Source organism: Arvicola amphibius, chromosome 9 (assembly GCF_903992535.2).
Source record: "Arvicola amphibius chromosome 9, mArvAmp1.2, whole genome shotgun sequence".
Taxonomy (NCBI): Eukaryota; Metazoa; Chordata; class Mammalia; order Rodentia; family Cricetidae; genus Arvicola; species Arvicola amphibius.
In genome coordinates, this window is record NC_052055.2 from 31,694,465 (window position 1) to 31,716,823 (window position 22,359).

The 22,359-nt window shown below is 48.5% G+C and overlaps 1 protein-coding gene across 1 annotated transcript in view; it reads right to left on the minus strand.

Annotated features, from left to right (window-relative positions):
* Positions 1-19,596, minus strand: part of Kcnk9 (potassium two pore domain channel subfamily K member 9) — a 31,656-nt gene extending 12,060 nt beyond the window's left edge. Inside the window, exon 1 of the mRNA XM_038344095.1 lies at positions 19,314-19,596. Within this exon, the coding sequence (XP_038200023.1) occupies positions 19,314-19,596 (283 nt within the window). The remainder of the gene's footprint in view (positions 1-19,313) is intronic.
* Positions 19,597-22,359: the final 2,763 nt, after the last annotated feature.

Genomic DNA, 22,359 nt, shown 5'->3' on the forward strand with positions numbered 1-22,359 from the left:
ACAGATAAATGTGTGGAATAGAAAGACAAAAGGATGAGTGGGTGTATTGATAGATGAGGGATATGTGGAGAATGGATGGATGAGTAGTGGACAGATGGATAATGAATAGAAAGATGAAAAAACAGAAGGATGGAAGCATGGTATATGGATGAACGATGCGTAGATGCGTGGGATCAAGATGGAAAATGGATAGATGGATAATGGATGAACAAATAGATTAGTAGTGGATAATGAAAAATGAATGGATTTGTGCATGGAATTTGATGGAAGGTGGATTGATGGATAGATTAATGGAAGGTTAAAAACAGACGGATGGGTAGATAGGTATATGGAATATGAATGGGAGGTGAATGGACAGATATATGGATAGATAAAATGGTTAGCTAAATAGTTCAAATAGGCCAAGTGGATGGGAGGGAGAAAATGGGTGGGACAAAAGTTTGCTGGGAATAGACAGGTAGGTGATAGGAGAACTGGGAATTAACCTAACATGTCAGAATCTAAGTGTTCTGCTCTCCTCCGTTCTCCTCTCTCAGATACTGCCGGTGGGCAAGCTGACGGTGGTAACGGTTGGGTGTTGGACTCATGTGACCTGTGGTTGTCAGGCAGCATAACAGGTCATTGCTTTCCCTGCTCAGTTCTTGGCTTGGAACTCACTAGGTGTCCAGGACAGGCGTGCAGGGCTCCACCACCTCTGGTAGTCACGAGGAGCAAAGAAAACAAAGCACTCCTTCCCTGTTTCTCTCCCAAAATAGCCTCTCACCACCCAGACACAAGGCTGGCTGGCTCTCCCCCATTCAAACCTGACTCGACAGATTTCCCAGGCCCTGGGCTGGACTGGGGGACAGATGAAGCATAAGATTCTGTGACTCTAAGCAGGTCCAGGGAACAGAGTACCAGAGGATGTCACTCCCTTTAGAGGAGCAGAGGGCATTGGACCTTGAAAAAGTCCCTGGGGTCCTTGGAGCCTCAGTTTCCCCATTTACAGAAACAAGAGGGAAGAAGGCAGGCAGATAAAGCTGGGATCAGAGCTCTGCTTCACCCTCAGACCCCCAGACTCCTTTATGCCAGATTTTTCATGAGCACAGCAAGGGAGGTTGGAGACGACCCCAAAGATGGTGAGTTAGCATCACCTAGAGCCTAGGACCAAGCCAAGCAGATAATAAAGTCAAATAGGAGATGGCAAGATTCTGCATTTGGAGCCTGGCAATGCCCATCTGCCAGCCCTCACCTCCCTGAACTAACCCCTCCTCTGAGATGTCACCAGCATTTCTGGCCTTTGTTTTGCCCCCCCCCCCCCCTCTCTCTCTCTCTCCCCTCTCTGCTCTAAAGGGCCCTTCCCCCTCTCTTCTGGGGCATCCACTGCTCCCTTGCCATCTGTAAACAGGACAAGCCAGCAGCAGCAGTCAGCTGGTCAGCTGAGTGAGCATCTAGGAGTACTGAATCTTGGCTTAGAACACCTCTTGCAGGAAGGCATCCCCTGCCCCACCATTACCTGGTCACGGGGATGCTTATGGACCACTAGCGGGTTCATACTGATCAGACTGGATGTTAACTGCCTGCCTATCCTCCATGTCAAGGAATAGTATATCTCTGAAGCCAAAACCATTCCAAACTCTCTAGCTAGTCATTGGACAAACAGTGAAAGTAACAGGCAGCCCAGACAGAACTAAAAAATCACACTCTAACATGATCTCAAAATAGACTCCAGCTCACAATCCCCATGGCAACGCCCTGGGGCTGAGGACTGTCTCTAAGGAAGGAAGACAGGGGAGTGTGGGACAGAGGTGGCTCAGACTCTGGACACTCCATGTAAGAGTCCCACGGCCCACAGCTTGTACATGAACAGAGGGGCCTGTGGGGTCTCAGGTGCCACTGAATCTCCAGGGACAGGAGCAGTGACTGGGGAGTCCCCTGCATTGTATGGGCATGGCACTGGCAAGGGACTTGGACTCGATGGCATCTGAATCCTCCTTGCTGCATCTTCATCCTCTCCAGCTCTAGGGTATCCACATGCTGTGATTAACCCAGGTTCAACCCACTCACCACTAGCTAAGTCTTGCCTGTTTAGACTAGGGGGAGGCCCAAGCGGTCCTGGCCAGCAAGTCTTCCTAGGCGCTTGGGTTTGAAAATGTAATTGTCCACTCATTCAGGTTCCAAACATCACCTGACAGACACAGAGGGCAGCCTTGTTCATGTTTATAGTGCCTTTGGGAGATGAGATGTCAACTGTCTTTGTTTCTATCTTGGAAGAGGACCTTCCATTCTCGGCCTTAGCCTTCCAGCCTCCAAAACTGTGGGCGATAAACTTCTGTTATTTATAAGCTTGTTACCACAGCTTGAACTAAGCCTTGCCATGTCCTTACCTTGCTTCTTGGGAGAGTGTGTATCTCCCATGCCCATTTCCTGGCCTTTCTCATAACCATCCTATGATGTCACGGCAGTACGGAAGAAGTGAATGTTACCATTTGCTAACACCAGACACTCTAAGGCATAGACCCTACCCCACTGGTCTCTTCCTTTGAGCCACCTGGTCCCACAACTACAGGGACCTTGGAGCGGTGCCTGAGACTAGCAGGAACTGGCAGCTTCCCTTCCTGCTGGCAGCGCCTCTGCCTAATCCAGCCAAGAATGACTCTGGCTCAACATTGGACAGCAGTGGTGGGAAGCAGGGGCCTGAAGTTGCAATGTCTAAGTCCTGAGGGTGACAGAGAGGAAGGCATCCTAGCTGTGGTCAAGAGCCTCTGCCAGACCCTATCGCTATAGCACCGTCTGGTCTCCTGCCCCCTTTCCCACTACCCTCACCTAGAAGATAGCCACTCTAAGGTCCTGCGAATTCTGCACTACACCTTGGAAGGGCCATAAGGGACAGTCCTGAGGCTGGAAGAGGGGAGGAATGAAAAAGCATCCATCTCTGACCCAGAGGCCAGTCAAGTGCCTCATCCACGCTGTCTCATCAGATCTCCCAGATCCTCTGGGAAGCAGCCATTTCTACCGACTTTACAGGTGGAAACACTGGGTGGGGACAGGAGGGGGGAAAGGAAAGAGGAAGATGTCACAGGTAATCTGTACCTGGCATAAATTTGGACCTGGCCCTTCAGATATCCTCATGGTCCTGAAGATTTAATTGGGAGCTAAGTACCCTGACACAAATAATCACATAAAAGCTATATTAATTACAACACTGTTTGGCCTATTAGCTCAGGCTTCTTATTAACTAACACTTAGATCTTAAATGAACCCATGTATATCAGTCTGTATACCTCCATGAGGCTGTGGCTTACTGGTAAGGTTCCAGCATCTGTCTCCTTCAGCAGCTACATGGCATTTCTCTGACTGACTCTCTCTCTCTCTCTCTCTCTCTCTCATATATATATGAATATATATATGAATATATATACATATATATGTATATTCAGATTTTTCACCTGGCTTTATTCTGCCCTGCCATAGGCCAAAGCAGCTTCTTTATTAACCAATGGTAATAAAATATATTCACAGCATAAGAGGGGAATCACACATTATCTTCCCTATTCTGTCTAAATAAAAGAGAAGGTTTTAACTTTAACATAGTAAAATCACATATAACAAAACAGGTATCAAGCAACAATTACAGTTAAAATATTTATATCTACTTTACCTTTTATCATAACTAAGGAAAACTTATAACTATCTGTCTTCAACTCCACCAAAGACTCCTGAAGGATATATTACCTAAGTAAACTGGAAGTGCATTGTAAGCAACTTCCAAAACTCTAGAATTGACAGAGAAATCTCACTGCCTGGACAGTCACCCAAAGTTTTTCTGTAATACTGGAGCATCCATCTTCAGCCTACAGGCCCATAGTATCTGGTAAACTTTTCCATGAAGCAGAAAATTTGAAAGAGTGTTTCGTCTGTATTGGCAATTTATCAGTCACATTCTTCTGTGTCCTACAGAACGTCGGGCAGACTCTTCCATAAAGCAGGAGCCCTAAAGAATCATCCATCTTTTGGAAAGTTCAGCAGTCACTTTTCTGTGGGTCCTGCATGTCCAGGTCATACAGCACACCATCAAGCAGTCCAGGAATGTGGAATTTCTTGCCCAAATGGCTAGCCTTGTCACACCGAAGGCCAATTCCATAACGAGTTTTCAATGCCCATCAACCTCACTGAAGAAACTTGTAACATGTCTCACTGTCAATAAAAGTCTAAGTTCTTAAAATCTTTTAAATGCCATATTCTGAAGGGCTTTGAAGTGTCTAAGATTATCTATCTAACAGAAAATCTCTGTATATCTAGAAAACCTAACATGACTATAAGTTTGACTATTATAAATAACTATCTATTAACCTGCAATTTTTAATTATACATTACATTTTTTGGTTGTGATCCTAGCCTTTAACGGCTGAGCCGTCTCTCCAGCCCTATACATTACATTTTTAAATGAAATGTATAAACATAGTACCTTAAACAAGAGTAGAAATATACATATAACAATATTGACCTTAAATTTGTAGCAATAGAACAAGATCATACTAATGTAAAGTATTTATCACAAAATCATATCCCCTTATTTTTCTTAAGAAATTAACTGTGACCATTAACCTCATAATCAACACCCTCTAAATGAAAAACAGTTATACACAATTATTTTTGGAATTTGGGCATTGTTTTCTCTAAACTGCTTCCTGCTGTTTGTTTGGCAAAGTATTTTTAGGGTTCAAGGAGACCTTTTGGGAGATCTTGTTCCATCAAACCACATTAGCCTGAAAGGAATCCACAAGTTCTCATTTTCTGTGGAAACAAAAGCAGAATCTGTTTTCCAAAGTAGCATATACATAGACTCAAATTTTGAAGTCAAGATACCTTTAAAATATATATGCTAGTTTAGTTTGGTAGCTCATATAATGAAATGTCTCTCTGTGCTTAGCTCATTCACAGTCAAAAAATTCAAAGAGGACACAATAATACACATAATCCAGACTTTTTGTATATTTTTCATATTTGCATGGCTTATTTTTTCTCTATTACTTTTTAATATTTATTATCTTTACTCCTTTATGACTATTTGTACTCTTACTATGTATACTATTTACATAGTAAATATAATAGTATAATAAATATAAATAGTATAAATGTATTTATACTATTACTGTCTCTTTAAAGATTTTGTTTTATTTTTTAAAAACATTTCTTTCTATAACTGCCTATATTTTCAAGCCTATTATATATTTTAAACACACTGTGACCCATTCAGAGGTTTATTTTTGTCTGAATCTGTCTTTATTGCATATCTGTAATCATTTTCTTACCAGGAGCACTTTTTTTAAAAAAAAAAAAATGCTAAGCAGGCATGGCTAAGATTAAATCTGTGGCTTTGCCTGTTGGCTCCACCCCATCCAACATGGCAGAGGTATGCTCACCACCTCTGAGAGCCATGTTCACCACCCCAGCCTCAGGGATGCAGTGGGTCTATGTTGTCATTAAACATCTGCTCACAAATCCCATTTAAGTGCAGGACCTCCTGAAAGAGACAGTCATCCATGCTGCCAGCACAAACCAGAAATCCATTTCTTAAAGGAGCTGTGCCTCTGCTTGTAGCCCACAAATAGAGCCTATCTGAAAAAAAAAAATGCAGCAACCAACAAGTTGTGCTTGGCTCCTGTTTTTGTGGGTCTAGAAGCCCTCTTTTTAAAAAAGCTTTTTTAAGGATATATGTGGACCCATGTCCAATGGTGGGTGCTGTTTTGTAAATGGAGACTTCACTTTGTTTACTGGCCATCCTGACCTGAATAATCACACAAAAACTACATTAATTACAACACTGTTTGGCCTATTAGCTCAGGCTTCTTATTCACTAACTCTTACATCTTAAATGAACTCATTTCTATTAATCTGTGTATCGCCATGAGGCTGTGGTTTACTGGTAAGGTTCTGATGTCTGCCTCCTTTAGCAGCCACATGGTGTCTCTCTGACACTACCTACTCTCTCTCTCTCTCTATGTCTCTGTTCAGATTTCCCACCTGGCTTTATTCTGCCCTGCCATAGGCCAAAGCAACTTTTTTATTAGCCAATGATAATAAAACATATTCATAGCATACAGAGGGGAACCCCCCCATCGTACATATCTCAGAACCCCAGAAGCTTGTTAGGGTCAGTCTCTCCAGGGATTCTGCAGAGTCAACCCTCCATGCCGACAAGGACTCCAGCAACCTAGAGTGCTGTCCTGCCCCTCTAGATTCTCCCTACTTGGTAGAGATGTCAGTGCACTGACCCTGGGATTGAATTGGCAAGCGGACAGCTAATAGCAGGACAATTAGACAGCACCGTGCAAGGAGCTCAGAAAGAGGAGCCCTATTGGGGGGAAAGGGGTCCTTTCCTAGAGTTCCCCCATCTGAAAGTTCTAGGACTCAAAAAAAAAAACTGAATAAAGTCAGCTGATACCTTGGGCCACACTGAGAGCCAGAAGGGCCCAGGATTAACCTGGGCCTCCTGGGAAACAGACAGCCTCCTGCTCCTGCTAGACCACCCACTGCTTCTTGCAAACACCTGCTGTTTTTCAAGGATTTTCTCTTCTGAAAGACCCAGAGAATATTCTAGAAGAGCTAAATATAGCTCTCGTGAAAGCTGTCCCATTTATATGCACATGTTCATTCAACAAACCTTCTCTGAGGGCCCACTTAGTGCTAGACATTGGTGGGTGGGCAACCCAGCTGCTGGCAGGTAATAACATGGTCTCTGGCCAGAGGCACTGGGGGGCAGGGGACAAAGTCTGGCTTGGGAAAAACTGATACCACACAGGTTGACAGGTACTTAACTGGTGGGAGCCCTGGGGCTTCAGAGACACAAAAGAGAGATGTCTAACAGCCAAAGAAGGATATACAGGGGGAGGGGAGTTGAGTGGTGAGGGTGTCCACCATAGCCTGTGACTCAGTCTGCGTGGGGGAGGGGTAGAGTGACAGTCAGGGCTACACCGTCAGGGCAAGAAGTTGGACCTCAAAGGTCATGGTAAGCATTCATGTGAGTCACAAGGAGACATTGATGGCTCTCAAGCGGGGTAGTGACGACGTATATCAACATGAACCTTGAGCCACCACAGATGCATGCAGCTAGGAGGGGGGCATGTGTGGAACACTGTCAGAGTGCAGTGTTGCATAATCCCTCTGGCCCTCTTCCCCCACCAGCCTTTTAAACAAATGCTTAGATCATCCCCAAAGGAAGCCAAAAACCAGACAGGGGCCTTGCATATGCCCAGAATGGATCTAGGCTGAGCTGCAAAGCAAAACCCAAAGATGAAAAAAAAAAAGTCATTTCCAATGACTGGGACTCCTGAGTGTGTGAGAAGGGAGGACTTCCGCCAGGAATAGCAGAGACCAAAGGGAGCACGGCAACTTCCTTCTGATGTATGGGGAGGGCAAGATTGTAGCGCTGCTGGCAAAAGCCACCTGTAGGAAGGAGAAAGCATTGGGGAAAGAGGGTGCTTTAATATTCTGCTTTATAAGGAAATACTGCTGGACTCAGAACAGATAATATTAATATCTTGTTGGCTTTTGAGTCCTCTTCTGAGGGATGGGATACAGAGCAGGTGTCCAGAGAATGGGAAGATAAGAAATCAGGCAGAGAGAGGTTCGCCCACCCCTCACCTCCTCCCCTCTACTCTCAGGTGCTCTCTGCCACCACCTTCCTCCCTTCTGCTCTAAGAAGTCTTCCTCTGATATCATCTTCCTCTTGCTCACACCTCCTCCCCTCCACTCTTAGGGGTGCTCCCCTGCCAGCACCTGGTTTGGTTCCATCATCTATTCTGACTTTTATGGGGGTCCCTGAGGATATCCTGAGATATCAAAACAGCAGCAGGTGGCTTCTGTCTTTGGGAGGAGGCCGTAGGGTTCCATCATCAGCCATGATCACTAATAGCCAAACCTACATCCAGACTCATTTCACATGAAAATCTAAAGCCCAAAGAGAGAAGGCAGATGTAGCCATGTGACATACTTCTAACATAGACTAGAGAAAACAATGGTTGGGTGGGACTTCTAGAGAGGTGTTAGGGTAATCTCAACGAGGATAACCCTTCTGACTTCTCCCCATCCTTCTGGCCTAGAACATTGGAACAAATAGGAACATGTCAGGGATGATGAAGTAGAAAAATCAAAGGCACTTAAACCCAGAATAATCCTGGACAGTGGGCCCTGGAAACAGAATATCACCATCACTCACCCGGGCACTCCAAGGCCACAGCAGCCTCTGCATCTCCAGGGCTCAGTGTGGTCCTCATCTGTGTTCCCACAAGACTACATGCCTACGCAGCTCAGTGACATTGGTTCTCGGTGACGGCACTTAGAGCATTTGCTTCTTTTTTTTGTGCCTTCTATCCAAGAAAACATGAACTTCTATCACATTCCTACAGAGTTGAGCGTACATGGATCCCCAGATTTTTCACACTGGCTTTTCACTTATATTTGTATCTTTTGTTACAAGCCATGTCAAAATCTTCCTAGAAGAAAAAGTGTAAAAATAAGCTAAAAACATTAACATTTATATAACAAGTGCTAATGAAAGAAAGCCGGCTCCAAATCACTGGGACAAAAAGGGAGGTTCTGCCAAGAAGTATCACACAACAAAGAAGCCTGTTATCTCTTCCAAGAAAATAAATAACAACATGAACCTGCATGCATCTAACCATATAGCTTCAAAGTGCATAAAGCAAAAGAGACAATGATAAACCTCAGTAGCAAAGCACTGAATAAGACTCCAATGGATCATCCTCAGGAGCCAAGCAGACTTTTAACAGCAATAATCAGTATAAAGCAAAGAGCACACACTGAGGGACCGGGACAGCCAAGTGACTGGGGTGTGCCAGTGATAGGAACTGAGTGTGGTAGTGCTGGCATGGTGGTGAGCTGGACAGAGCACTTGTGCCAGCCAGGCATACAAGTCAACAACAGGATGATAGTCTGAGGACTGTGTGCTAGACTTGGTGTATGCAAGGCTCACTAAACCAGCAATCACTATTTTCCAACCCTTGAGAAAGAAAATAGACGTGGGTTTGAATGACTAGAATTGTATAGAACTTGACATACAACAGAGAAATAGATGTCCTTTTCAAATAGCTATGGGACTCAGCAAAAGGTAGATCCCTTAGCAACAAACCAAAACCTCCAAAAAAATTTAAAATAGAGAAACTGAATGTTTTGAAATGTGCTTATAGACCATGACACCCAGTACATGTCGGCTGTCTTAAATGTTTAGAATGCAATAAAAAAAAAATCTAACTGTCCCAAACACCTTGCTAGCCATTTTTGTAATTATTATTCTCCACATTTTATAGATGGCAAAGGATAATGCACAGAGAGGTCAAATCACATATCCAAGGTTGCTCAACAAATGACAATCAATGATAATCAGCTCCAAAGTTCATGATTCTAATCTCTCTGCTAATAAGCTTTCATGTGCATGCAAGCTGTATGACTTTAAAACTCACACTTAACTCTTGAATTAAAAAAATACTCAAATTATTTATAGATAACTGATGATGACAAGAAAAAAAAAGCTCATTTAAAAATTATTTGAAGATCATTGATTACAAGAAAAGGCTCACTTGCAAATTCTTTACAAATGATTGGCCATAGGATGGAGCCAAAGTGGCAAACAGAGGACAACACATAGCCTTTAGTATTTTAAGGGAAAGGAAAACGCCGACCGACTGCCAGCACATGAAGCTGGGGGAGGAGCTAAATAAAGTAAAACAAGTGTTTATGTGGAGAAAAGCAAATATCAAGGTAGCCTACTATAATAAATCAATAAATGTTGTCAGCTAATGCTTCATATTTTCAAACAGTGTAAGAACCAAATAAAACACATATGTCAGTCAGAGCCTGTGAGCTAAGATAGCCAAGCTGAGAGATGTGAGCCTTCCCAGGCTTCCTAGTCTAGAAAGCTGGCGACTGTTCTCTTAACTCACTGTTTCTTGGGTTCTCTGCTAGAAGCAGCTATGCACTAGCAGCACACATGCACGGTACCAAGAGGTTGAATGTGAGGAGGTGAGATTGCTTTTGTACATTCTGTAAGCCTTCTCTACCATCAATTACCACTTCTCCTTCCCAGTGATGATAGTCGTCTTGTTTACATGCTAGCGTCTACTTCTTTTGTGTTTAGGCTCCCCTGGCCTGAATGTCATCCCCAACAAACACCACACTAACCTTCTCAGCAGCTAGAATTCCTCATCACCCAGGTGCTGTCAGAAAAAATAAAAAAGCTTACCTCCAGGACCTCTCGGCATAGATGTCTCCTCAAACCAGCCTCCAAGCTCCATTGCCCCTGATGCTAGGACCCCAGGCTGTGCTTAGCCTTCCTTGTCCTGCATCAGCAGCCATCACACCCCCACTCAGAATCCACTACAAGTGAGTGCCGCAAACACCACCTCAATTTGTGAGGGAGATTGTCTGGGTTCATCATGGGCTGGCTGAATGCAGAATGGTGATGGACGAAGGAACACACGGAGGTCTACTGATGCAGAAGCGACGGTCAGATGAGTGACAGGTGTCTGAAAGCAAGCTACGATGACAAGGGAGGGAAGGAATTTCACAGGAGAACTCAGTGACCTAGTGGCAGAAGAGGAAATAGATGGTGGGTGTAAAGTAGAGCTGAATGCAAGGGAAAATCAGGGAATGCATGGCAGGCATTCGAGGAACCTAAGGATACAAAGGCAGACAGGGGAAGGAATGACAGCTCCAAGGAGGACTTGTTGAAGCTATGGTGGGTGCACGTGAGGAATGAGTAACAACAGTAAACGGTGGATGGAGATGAGGTAGTGGAAAGATAGAAGAGAAAGGACGGGATGGTGGAGGAAAGAGAAGAACACCAGATAGGAGACTTAGTGATAGATTCGTGGAGGAAGGAGGGCGAGAACGGAAGATAGGAGAATGAATGCATATACAAGCACAATGGCAGATGTGGAAATGGAGATGGGGATAGTGACTGACAGAATTGTCAGATGTTGGAAATGATGGCAGGTGACGGTGTGCGGAATGATGTACTGGCAGAGCGCAGAGTGGATGGCGGGTGAACTGACAACCCAGGGATACGTCGGCAGAGAGGAAATGGGTGATGAGTACGCAGAAAATGGAGTGATGCAGGGTAAAGGATGAGGGAATGGCAGGTACAGGACGACCGCAGTGGGGCTAGAGGCTGAGCACGCAGGCGATTCTGACACGCAATGCCAGGGAGCAGAATAAGCCACAGATTTAAGGACTGAGCGAAATAGGCATCAGGGTGAGAGAATGGTGGGTGTGTAAAGAACTGAGTGACCCTGGACCTAGTGAGGAAGTGAAGAACGCGCACGTGGAGAGATGAGCGTGATGGTGTAAGGGACGAGAGTGAATGACAGGTATGAGCATGGTGGTGCGACACAGTGAATGGAATCGTGAATAGTGTAGACAGACTGATGGAATGGCAGAGGGAGGACTAAATTACAGGTGTACAGAGGACCAGGTGAGGCAAGGGCAGATGGAGGATCCAGAAAACAGTGGAAGGGTTGGTGGCACAAGAAGTAATGGGGAAGCTATGACAACCGCACGGAAGAGTTTGTGGCACCTCACCAAGTGGAGAAGAGGGTGGCGGGTGAGCGGGTGGCTGAATGATGCGCTAGCTGATGGGTCATGAATTATGGTTTCATGGAGGACCACGTCGCAAAGCAGTGCATGAGAGAGTGAACGGCAGGTGCGTGGAGTGACGTGATGGTGCACAGGCGAGTGAGTGGCAGGAGGATGGAGGGTGGAGTGACGTCATTGCTTCTCAGAATGAATGGCAGGTGCGTGGAGGACTGAGAGACACGACGGTGCAGAGGGAACGAACGGATCAACAGGTGTGTGGAGGGAGGCATGGCAGGTGCACTGAGAGCTGATGCAATACTGTGTAGGATAATCAATGACAGGAGCAGGAGTGTCACGATACACGAGAAACGAATGACAGTGACATGGAGGATTGATGCCATGGTGTATAAGATAGTTAATGATAGGTGCGTGGAGGACTCAGCGATGTCGTCGCGAATGGGGGAATTAATGACTGGCGCATTTAGAAACGAATGATATCACGGTATAGGGGAATGGATGACGACACATACAATGAGAACTGGGTGATGTCATGGCTTTTGTCAGTGCATGGAGCGCCGGGTGATGGCGTGGTCCATAGGGGATGAATGACAGGTGTGTGCAGGGCTATGATGTAACGGTTCTTAGGGGAATGAGTGGCGGAGTACATGGAGACCTGAGCAATGGAGGACTGTGTGACGTAATGGTGCACAGGAGAGTAAATGGCAGCGGCAAGGTGAGCTGAGCTAGTAATGGCGTGTAAAGGAGTGGCATGTGCACTGAGTAGTGAGCGGCGTTGTGACGCATCTGGGAACAGACAGCAGGTACCCGTGGGATTGAATGACGTAATGGCGCATAGAAGAATGAGTGGCAGGTACACTGGGGACGGAACGATGATACAACAGCAACAGAAGAGTGACAGGCCTGTGTGGATGACCAAAAGAAGCTGTGATGGGTAGAGATGAGTGGCAGGCAGCTGGACAACCAAGGAGCACAAGGACGGCCAGAGGAAACACTAGATGGTCTGGGTGACGATGGCAGGAGGGAGGGAAGTGAGTAACGGGTGCTCAGTGGTGCTGTGGTGGCTACGAAACTAGTGACGTGGTTAGGAAGGACGGCGCAGTTGTGTGTGGAGAAGGGCAGATAGGTGGAAAGACGAACTACCCGGACGCTGGCAAATGGAAAAAAGATTGACTGCTACTGGAAGGATGAGCCACGCAATGGCCGGAGGGAAAATGACTGGCAGGCGGGCAAGAATTGGACAGTTTCCGTCAGCCGAGGGAATGGATGGTGTGGCTTTAGAGAGAGGGTGGTACAGTATGTGACGGCGGAGTGACAGGGGTGTCCACGGAGGTTGGAGGGATTTGGTGACCTGTGAGAAATGAACGACAAGAGCATGGAAGGCTGTGGGTCCAGAAGTGGATGGGAAAAACAACGAGAGGGAGTTGGCGATCTGAGAGTTACAATGGCGGGATAGGGCTCGAGTGACCAGGTATCTGAAGATCAAGCACACTGTAAAAGATGGGGAACGGCTGGCCAGCGTTATGGGTGACTGAAAGATGGTGACAAGGAAGTGTGGGTGACAAGTGTGGAGAAGTGAGTTTCAGTGAGAGACCAGGGATGGAAGCTGCCTGGATGAGAGAGTCAGAGGGGAACTGTAGGACATCAAGGGAAACAAAGGCAGTGGTGGATAGGGCCAGGGCCAGGGATGTGGAGAACTCAAAGACAGGCTGGAGGCATGAAGAACGGAACGATGAGGTGGCAGCTGGATGCTTAAATAATGGGGGGGGGGGGACTATGTGAAACTAATGGGCAAGGAGAAAATGGCTGGGATAATGGTAGGGAGGAAGGTGAGTGAACTATAGATGGAGAAGTGGCTGGCAGGTGCAGGGAGCACTAAGGGACGTAATAGTGAATGGGGAAACGGATGGCATGGGGGCGGAGGACCACATGATACTATAATAGGAGAGGGATGAAAGCTAGTTCTGTGGAGGATCACATGGCATGTGGCAATTTAGAGAAATGGGTCAAAAGGCATCCAGTAACTTTGTGACAGCTACAGTGTCAGGTGCAAGCATGAATGACAGAAGAAGGGAGGCCCGAGTGACAGAACGCTAGACGGGTGAAAGAATTGTATGTGTGTAGAAAACTGGATGGGGCGCTGGTTGACGGGGGAGGGAGTGGCAGGCGTGCAGCAGGCCGAACCACGCGAGGATGGCAATTGATGACAGGTTATGCAGAACAAAGTGACACCCGTGTCGGGCGGGGGACTTTCATGGGAAGAATGGGGGATGTGAGAGCGGGTGTGACAGTGAGAGGTGCCCGTGGAGTGGTGAATGAAGCAGTGGCTGATGGGAAATGAAGGGCAGGCACATGCAGAACTGAGTAGTACTGTGGCTGGCCGGGGAATGAATGACCGGTTTGGATAGAAACTCATGATGGCATGTTAGATGGGGGGAGAGTGTGACACGATACCACACGCTGAGTGACAGGTGCCGAGACGTGTGCATCAGTAGGAGAAGCTGAACGGCGGGAGTTTGCAGGGCTGAGCGGTGCAATGTTGGATGATGGAATAAGTGTCCAAGTTGCAGGAACGACTGGATGAAGACTGGCTAATGGAGAACAAATGATGGGGGCGGGGTGGGGATGGATAATAGTGGCATCTGGGCAGTGGATGGCAGTGTTGGGTGAGGCAATGAATGGCAAGCCCACCAAAGATTTAAAAATGATGGTGGGTGGCAGAATGGTTGAGTGGCTGCGTGGTTACAGTGTAGATGAGTATACAAGTGCATAGGCATGGGTGGATAGAGGGGCCCGTGGTAAGTACGTGGAAAGCCACTACTAGGATACCCGCCCTGACCTGATTCACCTCATACTCCTACTCCATCTCTAGGCTTCTTGGGTTAGGGGAGCCAGGACAGAGCAAGTGAATGTGACCAGTGCCTGGAAGTCCTTGTCTCTCATCTCTTTCTTGTTTCAGAGCATTGAGTGTCTAGGGAGAAGTGTCTGGGTTGCTACTCCAAACCAACACCCCTGCTCTGCCACTTTCCCATGGCACCTGTAGGCAGGAAGCTTGCTAAAGAGCCTTGAGTTGAATGAGGAGAGATCAGGGCCAGGACTAGGGAGGACCTGGGAAGGCAGAGCTGTCTACAGGCACTTCCTGTATCCTCAGGATGGTAGCTACCAGTCTGCATATAAAGAGCCCAGAACCGTCTTGCCCCAAGGGCTACCCATCACTCGAATCTGGCTGGGCAGGCTCCCCAAGTGAAAGGCGGGGCACACAGGCCCACCATGAGCTGCATAACTCCCAGCTAGAACCTGTAGTAAGGAGACCCAATTTGCAAAAGGTTTTCCACGCACTCTACCTTGGTGTGCATTGCCTTGTCTGCCCCAGTTTCCTAATCTGTCAAGCAGGACGGTGTTCCCGCAAGCTCATGGGTGAAACGAGAGGGGCGAGGGGGGGGAGAGGAAGAGAGAGTGTGTGGGTACGTAAGTGCCATGATTTCTCAGGCATCATCCTGTCTGACCCATTGGTCCTGCTTCAGCTTTTCAGACCTTTGTGAGTTGCCTGCTCCATGGGATGCACTGTACTGCACACTGCAAGTCAGGGAACAAAGGCAGTGTGGACCCGAGGTAGAATGAGCAGAATCCACAAAGCTGAGATTGACTGGAGGAGAGGAGGGCAGGGGTGGGGCTTGGAGGACTCCGGGAAGAAGGTGGTTTCTATGTTGGGTAAGGATGCTCAGGCTGATGGATGGCATAGGACAGGTAAAGGCTCTCACTGAGTGTACTTGTACCTGTGCTTCATACTGGACTACAACCAACTATCTGGATTTCCAGCAGCTTCTGCCAAGGCCAGTCCTTATCTTGTTATCTAGACTGTCCCCAGAGTATTGAAGGCAGGGCAGGTGCTGGACAAGACTGTGGATCACAAACCACACCCGAAACCCAAACCCATGATGAACGCTGTCCACTTTGGGAAAACTTCGTTTGATCTGCTTTTACCTCATTAAGGAAGGAGTTCAATGTCTGTCTAGAGCAGGGCAGGAACCCTAGGGATTCTCTCAGTGGGCCCCACCACCACCTGAAGACCCTAGTCCTAAACCAGTCACCTCCATTCCTACGGCAGCAACCTCAGCTTCAGATGGGCCCAGAGAGTCAGGAAGAGTGAACTTCTCCCCTGTCCCCCAAAACTGTAGCTAGAGAAGAGAAACCACAAGCTAACCCTTCTTTCCCCATGGCAAACCAGTCTTTAAGTTGTCCTCCATAGTTCTGCAGAGGGCATCTGGTGGCTTCCTTTTTAAAGGTCCTGAGGGTAGCCAACCTAGACTACAAAGTGTGATGGAAATCCCATCTCTGGTACATTGTGCAAAGAAGCTGACTGTGGGACAGTTTTGGCTTGAACCTTCCACTGTGGGAGGTGATAAGTTTATACCAGTGATCTATTATACAAGCTCCAAGACCCTCAGCCCCAAGCAGATATTATTCTAATAAACCTCCTATGCCCATGCAGACCCCGCCCCTCAGTACCACCTACTTCTCCCACTTGCATAACAGGTCTGGAAAGGGGATGTTTTAATTGTACAGCCAATTGGGTCAGTGGGCTACAGGCAAGGGGGTCTTGCCCAAGTTGAAAACCAGACAGTAAAGCCCCTTTAAGGAGAGCTACAAGTGGCAGCCACCTGACAGCCACAGGAAAGAATGGGCACCAGAACTGGACCTGGTTAAGAGGGCACTTGTTATTCACAGGACTCCCCAGAGAGCTAGGACCAGAGTCTGTGGAATAGCCTCCAAAGACTTTTAGGAAAGCATAGTCACAGATTCAAAATGAAGAAGTAATTATATACGTTTTGAAAATCCATTTTATAGAGTAAGCTAATAACTGCATCTAAGAAGCAACATTCATTAGACAGCTCCAGGGCTCCTGCCACAACCACAGAGTCTTGGGTACAAAGTTCACACACACACACACACACACACACACACACACACAATCACCCAAACTTAGGTGAAAAAGAAAGAGCTATAAAAATGAAGCTCACTTTTGCTGGTATCATTGCCCAATAGAAGACACATTCCTTTGAGGGCATGGCTTGGGGCTGGCTTTTATCCTGGGCCTAAAAGCACTTTCATTTGCATTTGCATTTAAAAAAGGAAAGAAAACACACAAAAGTAACTGTAAAGGTGCTTTGTTTCCTACAAATGTGGGTGCTTTTGTGGAACAACTCTCAAGCAGACAGTAAGGGGCTCAGTCAGTCAAATGCAAGAGCATGTACTAAGCAATGAGCAGGGCTGGGGTGGGGAACCTACATTCCCACAGCTGACGAGAAAAGCCCACTAGCCAATGATTAATAAATACAAGTTCTACAGGTGGGGAAACTGAGGCTGGAGGTCAGAAAATGGCATCACTATAGTCTTCCTGTATGGCAGGCTCCAGATTCCACTCAAGCACAGCTGCCTTAACTGTGTTTGTGTGTGTCTGCATATACATGTGTATGTGTGTGCATATAGGCAGGTGTGTATGAGTGCAAGCAAGTAAGTATGTATCGATGTGGATGTGTGTGCAATTGAATGTGTATGTCTGGATATGTATCTGCCCGTATACGTGTGTCTGCTGGTATACACATGTGCATGCATATGTGTACATGTATGTAAGATTATTGTGTTCACATATGTCTGTGCATGTAAGTGTATTGTACATGTATATATATATGCATGAGTGTGGATATATGTATCTGCATGTATGTAAGTGTATGCATGTATGCATATAAACATGCATGAGAGTGTAGATTTATGTATTTATGTTCATGTGTGTGCACATGAGCACATATTCATGTGTGTTTGCAATCTTTTCCCCAAGTCAGTAGAAAATCCAATAAAGGAAATGAGAAAAATCATCTTAGCTCTTTCTCAAGTGGCCCTGATCCTGTTCTAATGAGAGCCCCTATCCGAGGGGCTAAGACAACAGTTGCTTTTAGCTCCTCTTCCCTTGACACTATTTCCTTGGAAGTTTCAAATATTAGAAGCTTATGTCCAGAACTGCCAATAATATCAATAAAGGCAACATACCTCAACGAGAGCCTCCTCAACCTCAATTATTTTTTTAAGGAATGCTGCAACGTAAATGTACTTGTCTTTAACCCCAGCCCTCTCACTGTGCCACCCGCATCTTGAGACTGGTTAAGTTTTCTGTGCTGGTTTTACTACAGGGAACCAGCCTTAAAAACAACCCCCCCCCATTTCAGAGCTAGATGACAAATGGCACTTTTAGGAGACTACAAGATGTCTCCCCTCTGTCCGTGTCACAAGCATAGTCTTGCCTTCCAGCAAATACACCTGCCACCAGAACCAATGACTTGCACATCTGTATATCACCACCACAGTTCAAAGACAGAAGTGATGCAGTCACCTGCTGGTCTCTTCTCTAACCTGTGGGGGGGGCACTTAGGGGCCAGCAGGGGCAAAACCTGTCATATAGACAACTGAAGGGTGACTTTCTTCCCCCAAACATAAAAACCGGCACTGATTTAGCACATATTTTTTAAAAGGCAACTCTTAAAAAGCCCTTTCAAACAAGAATGAAAGACAGGTTGTCCTGGACTGGTGTTTCCTGTTGCATATAGCACCCTGAAATCCTGTGTCCTTTCCCCGGCCCCCTCCAGCAATGCAGGGCTTTTCAGGAAAAGAAAAGTATCATAGGAAAATTAGCGGGTGGTCCAGGAAAGGAAGATGGCTCTCATCAGGGGCAAGAGACCACCTCTGAGACAACATTCTGGCTCTCACAGGTCCAAGGAGATGGCCCTAGGCATTCTGCCATGACAGGGCAATTGGCCAGCCAGAGACACTATTCTACGTCCTGCCAAAAGGGTATCTACCACATCCCCTGGGATGAAGTATGGCACTCAGATTCCCACAGGTCTCCATATGCAAGTCTAGAGGCCTTCCCCAACCCCAACCTCAGTTGGAGTACAATCATTGGGACCCACCAGAGACTACTCTGGGGACAGTGGCCTGAGTCTCAGAATCTATAGGCAACCCCATCTGAACCAGACAGACTCTTTGCCAGAGTGAATTAAACACCCCCAGGTTTCAAGCAACATCCAGACTCATTTGGTCCTCACTCTTAGTCCACAGTACAAGCATCACTGCCTATTCAACCCATCAGGACCGCATCACAGGTCACCTGCTGCCAACCCCATCCCAGCCAAAGAAGAGAAAACTCTTCTCCTGGGACCTAACACACTCTACAACTCAAAGGAAGGATAATGGTGCTGAAATCTTGGCTCTCATATGGTCCCTATCTGAGGAGGGGTCAGTACCACCATCACCCATAGACCTATAAACAGCCCTCTGTCACCCAGCCAGCTTTGTCCCACATTCCCCAAGAGGTAGTAAGTGTAAGGCTTAGAACCCACTCAGGGAAGCACAGCCCTCACGGGTGGGTGGGTGTCGGCTGTGAGATTATTCTTAGCGCTCCACTCTTTAAAAAAAAAAAAAGTGGCACCTCCACCCTCAAGACAACAGCACTCTGTCTCTGGAAGTTCACAAGCCTGGCCCACCAGAACAGTATGGAGCACCAGATAGGATCCCCTGAGGGAATTGAGATCATCCCCTGAGGGGTAAGACACAGAAACATGGGGCTGTCTGGAACCTGGGAACCCCCTACCCAGCCTTGCACAGTGCACACTATTTCCCCGGGACTCCTCCCTCCGGAGCCCGGTAGCTTTATAACCCTTCTTTACCTATAGTTGTGATGACAGTGATGGCAAAGTAGAAGGAACCCGCGAATTTCCACTGGACACCAGCACGGTGGGGTTCAGACTGCAGAATCACCAGCTCCAGCTGCTGGTAGTCATCGGAGCTGATGTTGTACTTGCCTCTGATGCGGACCTCTTCGGCCTTAAGTTTCTCCTCCTCGCGCATCTCATGGTCCGACTCGAGGGCGTCGAACACGGCAGCACCCACCAGCAGGTAGGTGAAGGTACAGGCGATCAGGGACAGGGTACGCACGTTCTGCCGCTTCATGGCTGCGAAAAAGGAGCCGCCAAAAGGAAAATGAGCCAAACCAGGGCGCGCTTCCCAGTGCAGCGCCGCGCGGACGAAGCCTCCTCTGCGATGGAGTCTAAGTTGTAAGCGGTGGTAACAGCAGATGCCGCAGCTGATGCTGGAAATGATAGAATCATCTTGGGGGTCCTCACTGTTCCGAACTTCAACACCTTCAAGCTGAGGAGCGTTCCCGCGTGCCTCGGGCTCCTCGGTCTCAATGGTCACAGTAGTCACAGTGGACTCCCTGTATTTTGCAGGTTCCGCGGGCTCAGCAGACGCCCCGGGCTCAGCAGATGCCCCGGGTTCGGCAGGCTCGGCGGACTCTGTGGGAGCAGCAAGTTCCGCGGGCGCAGGGGGTTCCGCGTGCACAACCGGCTCTGCGGGTGTAGCGGGTTCCGCGGGCACAACCGATTCTGCAGGCGTAGTGGGTTCCGCGGGCACAATGGACTCTGCGGGCATAGCGGGCTCACCCAGTGCAGCCGATTCCACTAATCCAACGGGGTCCGCGGGCGTGGTGACCACCACTGGGATAGGCAAGAGGGTAGGCATGCTCATGGCATCACTAGGGTGCGGAGGCCAGCGATCCTGGACCCGGGACACCCTACGCCAGGCCTGGGTCAAGCGACTTGCCCCAGTGCGGATGGTCATGCGTATGGATGGCCCATGCTCATTTCGCGCGGGCTGCGTGGTCCTCGGCACCTGGCCTCTCGAGCCCGCGGACCGGGCTGGGGCAGGATCAGAATCTGGAGTCGGGACAGAAGGCGACCCGGGGAGAGGTTCGGCATCTCTCTGGATGCGTTCCGCGCTTAGCGGGGCCCAGCTAATCGCCTCCAGGATGGCGGTTGCCCGGAGGAGACCAACTTCTCCCTCTAGCTTTCCTCACCCCTTTGGGTGAGGAAACAAAAGTTTGCTAAGTGAAGATGTCTCTAAAATCCCCTGCAAGCAGGGAGAGGGTCTATCTAGCAGGTGCAATGGGCAAGGCAGCCCAATGCCCCAAAGTCCTGATGTCCTGTGCCCACCTGGGAGTGCGGGGCATGCGGGCCCCGTCGCGCGTCAGCCGGTCTGCGAAGTTTGTTTCACTCAGCCTCCGAAGCCCAGGAACAGAGCGAAGCCCAAGACAGGAGCTGCAATGGAGCTACCTGAGGGCGACGAGGGAACTGCGAGGCGACAGTCGGCCAGCCAGCTCCTACCGGGGTGGAGGGCGAGGTGGCGGCGGCGGGAGTGGTCCCGCGGGCCTGGAGGAATTGAAGGGTAGGAATAGGGGCCGGCAAAGGCTCATCAGCCGCGGGAGGATCCCGAGACTCTGGCGTCCAGGAGTCAGGAGAGGCAGCCTCCGCTCTGGTCTGCCTGAGGCGCTGTGCGTGCGCGCCGGAGGGAGCCCGAGTGTATGTATTCGCGAGTGTGCGTGCGCGCCTGTTTGCGTTTGACTGCCCCGCTCCGGCGGGAGGGACGGGGTTGGGGGGGCAGGCTACTCCGAGGACGGGCTTCCCTCCCTCCTCTCTTCTCCTCTCTTCTTTCCTTTCTCTTCCTTCCTCCCTCCTGCAGCCTCCGGGGCGCGCCACCTCCCGCCTGGTCCCCAGCCAGCTGGTGAGGCGGCGCTGGCAGCTCTTGCAGCAGACCTAGTGCTGAGCAGGGTGCTCGCTATGGAACCCAGGAGAGGTGGCTAGAGGGGGAGGGAGAGGGGTAAAACTGGGAGCTGCCACAGGGTGCGGGTGTAGGAGCCCAGCCGCTAGTCAGTTTCGGCTGGGATGTGGGTGGATAAACACAAATGCCTGGGTTCCTTCTATCCTGCTCCCCTAAGAGCGCACACAGCCTTGGAAAAGTGGAGAGTTTGAGAAACCCGCAGCTGAGGATGAGAAACGAATTAGACCAGTGGAGGCAGATTAGAGCCTTAAGGAAGAAAACCGAAGTGTGGGGAATAGAAGGGGGAGGGGCTATGAGCACTTGGGAGTGCAGCAACAGTGGCCTGGCCGTCCCCCCCCCTTAACACACACACACACACAGGAACACACACACACACTTCCAGCTGCAGCAGCCACCTGGCACAGCAGCACCCTACTGGCTGGGGCACTGCCTCCAAGAGTGTTTGGGTTTTGACAGCCTCCTCAGTACCCGCGGTGGGATGTCAGATGCGTCTCCGGTGGTCCTGCACCTGCCGACCCCAGCTACTTACCCCTAGAGCTCTGGCCAATAGCGCAGACCGCCACTCTTAGAGGCACACACCTCAAGAAAGGAAGGACAGGAGAAATTCGCATTCCCTCTCTCCCCTAGTACCCTCCCTGTTTCTTGTCTAATTTTTTCTTGTTTCCATGGCAGAGGAGAGGAGCTCAGAGAGCGTCCCTCCAGCAAACCGCGGTGAAGTTCACCCTCTAAGTTCAGGCTTGGGGAAGGGACAGGAAGATCTTGCCAAAGAGCACCTAGTCTTATACAGCGAATAAGCCCTATCTCTTTGTTTAGGTTGTTTAGGCCTTCGGGATCTCCCACCCATCCACCTCTCTTCAGATCGCTCAGAGGTTTTCTTGCACACAAAACACCCCTAGATGTAAAACCAAGGTCTTGAGACCCCCGGACTTGCTTTCCTTGGTTAGGCTGTTTTCTCCGTCTCTAGCCAAGGAAGAGATGCAGGTAGAGGGATCTGGTGATCTCCCCCACCCCCACCCCCCACACTCAGGCAATAGTTAAGAGGCCAGAGCTAGAAACTGACCACAGGGATAAGAGCATCCTATGAATCAGACCCAGCTG